This window comes from Notolabrus celidotus, chromosome 8, assembly GCF_009762535.1.
Source record: "Notolabrus celidotus isolate fNotCel1 chromosome 8, fNotCel1.pri, whole genome shotgun sequence".
NCBI lineage: Eukaryota > Metazoa > Chordata > Actinopteri > Labriformes > Labridae > Notolabrus > Notolabrus celidotus.
In genome coordinates, this window is record NC_048279.1 from 9,913,815 (window position 1) to 9,923,152 (window position 9,338).

At 40.8% G+C, this 9,338-nt stretch overlaps 1 protein-coding gene across 1 annotated transcript; it reads right to left on the reverse strand.

The window, feature by feature from the left end:
• Positions 1 to 1,591: 1,591 nt before the first annotated feature.
• Positions 1,592 to 3,082, reverse strand: LOC117817854 (transmembrane protein 271-like). Its single transcript, XM_034690641.1, has one exon. It carries the CDS (start codon positions 2,708 to 2,710, stop codon positions 1,820 to 1,822), a length of 891 nt encoding a protein of 296 aa, XP_034546532.1. The 5' UTR covers positions 2,711 to 3,082; the 3' UTR covers positions 1,592 to 1,819.
• Between the last annotated feature and the right edge of the window lie 6,256 nt (positions 3,083 to 9,338).

Consider the following 9,338-nt stretch of genomic DNA (forward strand, 5'->3'; position numbering starts at 1 on the left):
TAATGCACCTCACCCCGTCTCCTCTTGCAGCAGCAGCTTGACATGCAAATTATCAATGACAAAAGACAAGAAGACAATGTATGTCAGTGAATCTCTTTACGGCAGACTTGAATGTGAATTGCTGGAAATAAGAAACCCGTCAACCACCCTGGATGAATAGGGATTAGATATATGTAATCTCAGTTTTTCTTTCTTTTTAACAGAAGGTGACATTTATGAATGACAAAAGACTGGAGATGTATCTGTCATGTTAGTCAGCATGGTAAAAAATACTCCAGCTGCAGCGGGATTAAGGAACTTAATCTCACTCAATGAGGAGAATGCACTTCAAAGTAGTTAAACTTAGGCACTACATTTCTTTTCAATATATTTCCTTCTCTACTTTCCAATAAATTTGTTGATAAAGCTAACACTTAGACGCCAACAGTCTGATATGCTGTGTTTTTGTAAATTCCCTCCTGCTCATCATGATGTAATTGTATCAGTGTGCCCAAGTCAGGGACAAAGGAATAAAATCAATCAGCCTTGGTATTCTGGTTTGCTGTTTTGTCTTCATTTCAACAGTAACTTTTGATTTCAAGGAAAAATGACTAACAGCAGTTATACAAGCTTCATACATTTACAATGAGCTATAACTATTTATTAGGCAAGTGTGACAAGCATTGTGCATTATTGATTTTAATAGAGGTAACATTGCTTTGCTGCCTCTGCTCCCTAAATTAAATTGTTCTGTGTTTTTTTTCTATTGAAGGTGTAAAAATAGAAGGCAGGAAACCTTCCAGACACCAGAAACATCTAGTCCAGCTTAGTCTTTCAGAATAGAGTGATACCGCTGACATGATCACACGCTGTAATTGTGGCTGAAAATTCCTTTTGTAAAGAGTCTGGATCTAAAGCCTCATGTCCTGTTTCTCTGTCAGAGGAAAGTGCTGCTCGGCCACAGCAGGTAACATTTGGTGAAATCCACTTACCAAGTTTCTCTGCACATGATTTCATTTACCTATGCTTTTAGAACACCAGCACCCTGAAAAACTAGCTTTTTTGTGTTGTGCCTATTGGAAACATTCAGCAATGATTGCTTCTCTCTAAAGTTAGAAATGCAGATACCTCCTTGAGTCAGTATCATGTCCTGAAATGATCCTTATAAAACAGACAACAAATTACAACAAACATGAGGTTTTGGGATTACGTTTCTTGACACTAATTAATTAAAGTAAAGCCAATTAAGACTGTCCCTGTGCTCCCTCCAATCCTCCACATACACATTTAGGCTCCAGCAGTTAAATCATACAACTTTTGACAGCTTTATCCTTGATGGTAATCTACCTTTGACATAACTGAATATGATGGTATTAGTGTGTGGATGATTTTGAACCTCTTCTGAGGATCAAAAGTTAAAAAAAATTGCTTCTATGTGAACCTATTTTTCTTTAGTGAGGGGTAACAGATTCAACAGCAACACATCAATCAGAAGATGCTGCTGGAAATAAGTTTGAACTGACAACAGCAGGACTTCCGAAAGCCCTCCTGCAGCAGCGTGACATCTGATGAGGTTAAATACGCTTTTTATTAACCAGTAAAAAATGCTGACAGCAAACATTCAAAACACAAGCTCTGCCTTTGTTATAGGTAGTGTACTAGAAAGCTGTTGCTTATATGAATGTTATATTTATCTATCTGCACTGTCTTGGCCTGTATCCATTTGCTCTGCTCCTGTACATCAGTCTGACTGGCTGTGTGCTATGAATTACCTGGCAGATGTAATAAAAAGCAGTGTGAGGAAGGGTCGGATTATTTGAAAATCACTGCTGTCCTTCTACTAACTTATTGCTCTTGATTGGGATGGGGAAGATGAACAGTGCAAAAGTAACTGATTGTCAAGGCGGGGGAAAGTGCTGCTGGATGCTGCTCCAGAGAGGCTATTTGTTGCATGCCTCAGCGGGAAGATGTCCCCATATGCGGGCGGCAGTTCAGTGGGGAGCGGGTAAGAGTAAGGGAAGGAGTGATTGAGTTCCGGGTCCGTGGGCGAGTATCCCGGCAGCTCGCTAGACGGGTGTCCCCCACACTGTACCTCTGCAACCACCTCGTCAAACACATTAAAGACACCCAAATTGATGTAAGACACAGGCTGGAAATCCACGGAGGAGCAGTCTCGCTCCTCACTGAGAATGATCGCACCGGCGCGCTGCCTCTGAGATTGTCGGCTCCTTGAATACTGCGCCCTTTTGTACCTTTTGATGACCACTAGGTTGATGAGCCCGAGGACGCACTCCAAGGTGCTGAGAACAGTGGAGATGACCAGAGTCCGCTGGTAATCCCTCAGCTGTTCGCAGGCAGGGTTCACAACAGCTAAGTGGAAGCAGTGATGGGAGTATTTCCTCCCCACCAAAGAAGCCGTGTCCCCGTCTACAACCGCACCAGAAAAGGCGCTGAGCACTCCCAGTAAGAAGACGACAACACCGAGGAGAAAGAAATTCCTGCAGCCGGGATTCTCCCTGCGACAGAGCAGCGCAGACACCAACAACACCTGCCCGATTCCCACAAGTAGCCCAGAGTAGAAAGCTCCAGCCGCGACGCCGAGGTGGAAATGCGCTTTCATCGTAGATCCCAACGAGATGCACCTTAATCCAACGACAACTTCGCACAGGGCGCACACGAAAAGGATGGTGCTGGAGAAGACAGTGCACAGTCCTTTACCACTCAACTTCATTATATTCCACCTCTACCGCACTCGATTCCTCTCCCCAAGTCTTCATCCTCCCTCGTCTCTGCCAGAGGCTTTCTCACATTGGGGCATCATTTGCCGGTGACTCCTCTGGTTCAGGACAAGCAATGTTTGCCGCTGCAGTGTCTCCCTTGCATTCTCACAGCTTTACAGGCATATATAAATCACCTGTGCGAGAAGCATGCTTGTTTTGTCGCTTTTTATCGATAATTCCATTTTAAACAACGACCATAAAACCCCATCAGACTCTGGAAACACGCTCCAATCCTGAAGTTTGTTGCCCCCTTTCCTCCTCTTAAAGAGGAAGACTGGTCTGCAGTCAGCACACCGTTGAAACAAACAGTGTGTGGCGTTTTATGGCAGAGAAGGGGAGGCTGCTTTAGCTGAAGAAGCTTGAGGGTCCTCTGAGCCAATGACCCACGGGTCTCCAAAATTCGGTAACACCTCACATGGACTTTGAAGTTAGGTACCAGTAGTGAGTTTAATACTGTGTTGATGAAAATAAAAATACATTTGTGTGATAAACCCAAAAAAAGAAAAAAAAAAGACGTGATTCCCAGACTTCATAAAAATGATTTATTTTCAGCCCTTAAAGCAATAAAATCTATTCGGTAGCCGGGACCGGGAGTCAAAGAATTTAATTAGTCCTGGTGGTAAACTTTATGTCTAGGAATGAAAGTCTAGATTTGATTAGATTTTAATCTCGACCTCGATATGACAACTCAAACTCATTATAGTAGTTGTTTTATGGACCCACAACTCACATGATTAGTGTTGTTGTTTGTAAGATGGGTATTTCTGGGTATCTTAAAATAAGCATTAAAAAAGAGCAGTCTTGCTTTGGATGGACAGAGTTTGTGCGCTGTCCGTGGTGCTGAAAATGCAGCCTGGGCCAGATGGCAGCTGATTGGACTCCTCTACAGCTCTCCTCTCAAGCCAACCTCACAGAAATTATGCAGGCGTATTTGAATGAAGGAGAAACTTCACTTCTTTCGTTTTTCGTTTTACGGGCACAACTGCGTCATGTTGTGCGTATTTAGGCTACCTAGTTTTTGTGTTGTGCCTGGATGGATTTGGCGTGATAGAGATTGAGAAGGTCAGAGGTAATTGAAGAGAGGAGGAAAGAACACAGGGCAGACGACTGAGGAAATTAATTTTATTAACAAAACAAACGAGGAAGGGCATACTCTCTAAAGTCAATACTGTACAGCGCAAAGTCGTGAATGTTTGAGTACCCATTACAATGTGTTTCTAACATGAAAAGCACAGGCAGATAAAAGATACAGGTCTATGGTATTGGGCAGAAAGTTGGTTGGAAGCAACAGAGCAGGGGGCAGGGATCAGGTACAGTTCCGTCCATACGCGCGGCGGTAGCGATGTGCTGCATGGCACTGAAGACGAAGACGTCAAGAAGCTCTGTGGGAAACATTAAGCAGCATGAGGTTTTACTGGGCCAGAGTTGGCCTTGATGTTAATACTCTCACTCCGTTAGCAATATAACATTTAAACACTTTCACTACCCATGGGGTTAAACAGGCTACATCTATTTTTGGTGGACGTTAATGTAGTTGTACATTCTACCAAGTCTGATTTTACAGTAGATTTTATAGATTTTATACACATCATCTCTAATTGTGTAAATACATTTTTCATCATCTGCATGTTCTATTGTTGTTAACCATAGTTTTATTTTAGGTGGATTATGTTGTCTCCATGTCCTTGTCACCTGCTTCAAGGCAGTCACGCGCAATATATTAAAAAAGATGCATGTCTGCATGTCTCAAATAAATTGATGCTTAAAAAATTGTCAAATCTCAGATCACCATTTAACTCAAACACATGAATTCATGCATTCTCCACCTCTTTCCAGTATGATGCTAATACTGGACACCTAAAAAAAAGTGTGTGTGTGTGATTTGCTTTTGGTTCTCCGCACCCTCTCAAGCAATCAGAGCCTTGAGGGGGGGGGGGGACTGACTTTTTTCACAGGGGTTATGAAATACCTCATGCTTACTTTTCCTTTTCATGCTTAGTTAAAGTCCCTCCAATATTTAGATTGTGATGTTTTTAGACTTTCATTCATTTCAATTTGTCAGCGTAGTATTTTCTTTAACAAACAAACAAACAAACAAACAAACAAACAAACAAACAAACACACACACACACACACACACACACACACACACACACACACACACACACACACACACACACCCACACACCCACACACACAGACATCCACAAAAGCCCTCTTCAAATGTTTTCACATTCAGCTCAGAGCCTTGGGAAGGATCAAAAGACCCTTCAGTGCAGTAGAGTGCTGTCCTCAGTGCAACTGAAACACTTAAACTCGACAAGCAACCTGTTGCCTTTTATGGGCTGTTTTGGATCAATCAGTGAGAACTAAAGGTAGCGGAGAAAATATATCAGCTGTTTTACAGTTGTGAATTTGACTATCAGAAGGGCCCATTGAGGATGCTAAGGGTAGGGGTTAGTGTTACTTTTAAAGTTGAAACTGATGATAAGGGTTAGGGATAGGGTTAGGATGGGTTGTGATTAGGGTACGGACTATGCTTAAGGTTAGGGTTATGATTAGAGTTATGATTAGGGTTATGATGAGGGTGAGGGTTATGATGAGGGTGAGGGTTATGATGAGGGTGAGGGTTATGATAAAAGTTAAGATTAAGGTAAAGGACTATGATTAGGGTTAGGGTTATGATTAGGGTTAGGGTTATGATTAGGGTTAGGGTTATGAATAGGGTTAGGGTTATGATTAGGGTTAGGATTATGAATAGGGTTAGGGTTATGATTAGGGTTAGGATTATGAATAGGGTTAGGGTTATGATTAGGGTTAGGGTTATGAATAGGGTTAGGGTTAAGGGTTATGATTAGGGTTAGGGTTATGAATAGGGTTAGGGTGATGATCAGGATTAAGGTTATTAATAGGGTTAGGGTTAAGGGTTATGATTAGGGTTTGATTATGATTAGGGTTAGGGTTATGATTAGGGTTAGGGTTATGATTAGGGTTAGGGTTATGATTAGGGTTAGGGTTATGATTAGGGTTAAGGCTATGATTAGGGTTAGGGTTATGAACAGGGTTAGGGTTATGATTAGGGTTAGTGCTATGAACAGGGTTAGGGTTATGAATAGGGTCAGGGCTATGATTATGGTTAGGGTTATGAATGGGGTTAAGGTTATTAATAGGGTAAGGGTTATCTATAGTGTTAGGGATATGATTAGGGTTAGGGTTATGATTAGGGTTAAGGTTATTAATAGGGTTATGATAAGGGTTAAGGTTATGAATAGGGTTAGGGTTATGATTAGGGTTAGGGTCAGGGTTATGATTAGGGTTAAGGCTATGATTGGGGTTAGGGTTATGAATACGGTTAGGGTTATGAATAGGGTTAGAGTTATGAATAGGGTTAGGGCTATGATAAGGGTTAAGGCTATGATTGGGGTTAGGGTTATGATTAGGGTGAGGGTTATGAATAGGGTTAGGGTTATGATTAGGGTTAGGGTTATGAATAGGGTTAGGGTTAAGGGTTATGATTAGGGTTAGGGTTATGAATAGGGTTAGGGTGATGATCAGGATTAAGGTTATTAATAGGGTTAGGGTTAAGGGTTATGATTAGGGTTAGGGTTGTGATTAGGGTTAAGGCTATGATTAGGGTAAGGGTTATGAACAGGGTTAGGGTTATGATTAGGGTTAGTGCTATGAACAGGGTTAGGGTTATGAATAGGGTCAGGGCTATGATTATGGTTAGGGTTATGAATGGGGTTAAGGTTATTAATAGGGTAAGGGTTATCTATAGTGTTAGGGATATGATTAGGGTTAGGGTTATGATTAGGGTTAAGGTTATTAATAGGGTTGGGTTATGAATAGGGTTAGGGTTATGATTAGGGTTAGGGTTAGGAATATGATTAGGGTTAAGGCTATGATTGGGGTTAGGGTTATGATTAGGGTTAGGGTTTGATTATGGTTAGGGTTAGGGTTATGATGAGGGTTAAGGCTATGATTGGGGTTAGGGTTATGAATACGGTTAGGGTTATGAATAGGGTTAGAGTTATGAATAGGGTTAGGGTCATAAATACGGTTAGGGTTATAAATAGGATTAAGGTAATTTATAGGGTTAGGGTTATGAATAGGGTTAGGGTTATGATTAGGGTTAGGGTTAGGGTTATGATTAGGGTTAAGGCTATGATTGGGGTTAGGGTTATGAATAGGGTTAGGGTTATGATTAGGGTTAGGGTTAGGGTTATGATTAGGGTTAAGGCTATGATTGGGGTTAGGGTTATGATTAGGGTTAGGGTTTGATTATGGTTAGGGTTAGGGTTATGATAAGGGTTAAGGCTATGATTGGGGTTAGGGTTATGAATACGGTTAGGGTTATGAATAGGGTTAGAGTTATGAATAGGGTTAGGGTCATAAATACGGTTAGGGTTATAAATAGGATTAAGGTTATTAATAGGGTTAGGGTTATGAATAGGGTTAGGGTTATGATTGGGGTTAGGGTTATGATTAGGGTTAAGGGTTAGGGTTATGAATGGGGTTAGGGATATGATTAGGGTTAGGGTTATGAATGGGGTTAAGGTTATTAATAGGGTTAGGGTTTGATTATGATTAAGGTTAGGGTTATGATTAGGGTTAGGGTTATGATAAGGGTTAAGGCTATGATTAGGGTTAGGGTTATGATTAGGGTTAAGGCTATGATTAGGGTTAGGTTTATGATAAGGGTTAAGGCTATGATTAGGGTTAGGGTTATGAATGGGGTTAGGGTTATGATAAGGGTTAAGGCTATGATTAGGGTTAGTGCTATGAACAGGGTTAGGGTTATGAATAGGGTCAGGGCTATGATTATGGTTAGGGTTAGGGTTATGATTAGGGTTAAGGTTATGATTAGGGTTAGGGTTATGATTAGGGTTAGGATTAGGGTTAGGGTTATGATTAGGGTTAGGATTATGAATAGGGTTAGGGTTATGATTAGGGTTGAGGTTATGATTAGGGTTAGGATTAGGGTTAGGGTTATTATTAGGGTTAAGGTTATGATTAGGGTTAGGGTTATGAATAGGGTTAGGGTTATGATTAGGGTTAGGGTTATGATTAGGGTTAAGGCTATGATTAGGGTTAGGGTTATGATAAGGGTTAAGGCTATGATTAGGGTTAGAGTTATGAATAGGGTTAGTGTTATGAACAGGGTTAGGGTCATAAATACGGTTAGGGTTATGAATGGGATTAAGGTTATTAATAGGGTTAGGGTTTGATTATGATTAGGGTTAGGGTTATGATAAGGGTTAAGGCTATGATAAGGGTTAGGGTTATGAATAGGGTTAGGGTTATGAATAGGGTTAGGGTTATGAATAGGGTTAGGGTTAGGGTTATGATTAGGGTTATGATTAGGGTTATGATTAGGGTTATGATTACGGTTTAGGGTTATGATTAGGGCTAAGGCTATGATTCGGGTTAGGGTTATGAATAGGGTTAGGGTTATAATTAGGGTTTTAGTTTCTGAATAGGGTCAAGGTTAGGGTTATGATTAGGGTTAGGGTTAGGGTTATGATTAAGGTTATTGCTATGAACAGGGTTAGGGTTATGAATAGTGTTAAGGTTGTGATTAGAGGGTAAGGGTTAGGGTTATGATTAGGGTTAGGGTTATGATTAGGGTTAGGGTCATAAATACGGTTAGGGTTATGATTAGGGTTAGGGTCATAAATACGGTTAGGGTTATGAATAGGATTAAGGTTATTAATAGGGTTAGGGTTTGATTATGATTAGGGTTAGGGTTATGATTAGGGTTAGGGTTAGGGTTAGGGTTATGATTAGGGCTAAGGCTATGATTAGGGTTAGGGTTATGAATAGGGTTAGGGTTATAATTAGGGTTATAGTTTCTGAATAGGGTCAAGGTTAGGGTTATGATTAGGGTTAGGGTTAGGGTTATGATTAAGGTTATTGCTATGAACAGGGTTAGGGTTATGAATAGTGTTAAGGTTATGATTAGAGGGTTAGGGTTATGATTAGGGTTAGGGTTATGATTAGGGTTAGGGTCATAAATACGGTTAGGGTTATGAATAGGATTAAGGTTATTAATAGGGTTAGGGTTTGATTATGATTAGGGTTAGGGTTATGATTAGGGTTAGGGTTAAGGTTATGATTAGGGTTAGTGCTATGAACAGAGTTAGGGTCATGATTAGGGTTAGGGTTATGATTAGGCTTAGGGTTATGATTAGGTTTAAGGTTATGATTAGTGTTAGGGCTATGATTAGGGTTAAGGTTGGATTTTGGAAGGGTTCAGGTTAGGAACTTGCATGATTTTATTCTGAAGACATCTCCAAGCCAGAGGAAGTTGCGGAGGAGTTCCACACTTTTGGAGACAATGTATTCATTGTGTCAGCCATGGACCCTAACACTGATGTTTAACTGATGTGTTTAATGAATCCTGGCACCTATGTATCTCCTGAGGTATTAAGTAGACTGCCTTGTTTAAATTGCGTTTAACACTAGGACTGCCAACATTCCAGTGCCCCCCAATAGAGCCACCTCCGGTCTGTCACACCATTATGAGAAATTGCATCCTCTGTGACTAGAAGCACACAAAGAATGCATTGTTTTAACTAG

Excerpts from the sequence above, each read along its gene's own strand:
- LOC117817854 (XM_034690641.1), bottom strand. The coding sequence starts at position 2,710 with ATGAAGTTGAGTGGTAAAGGACTGTGCACTGTCTTCTCCAGCACCATC.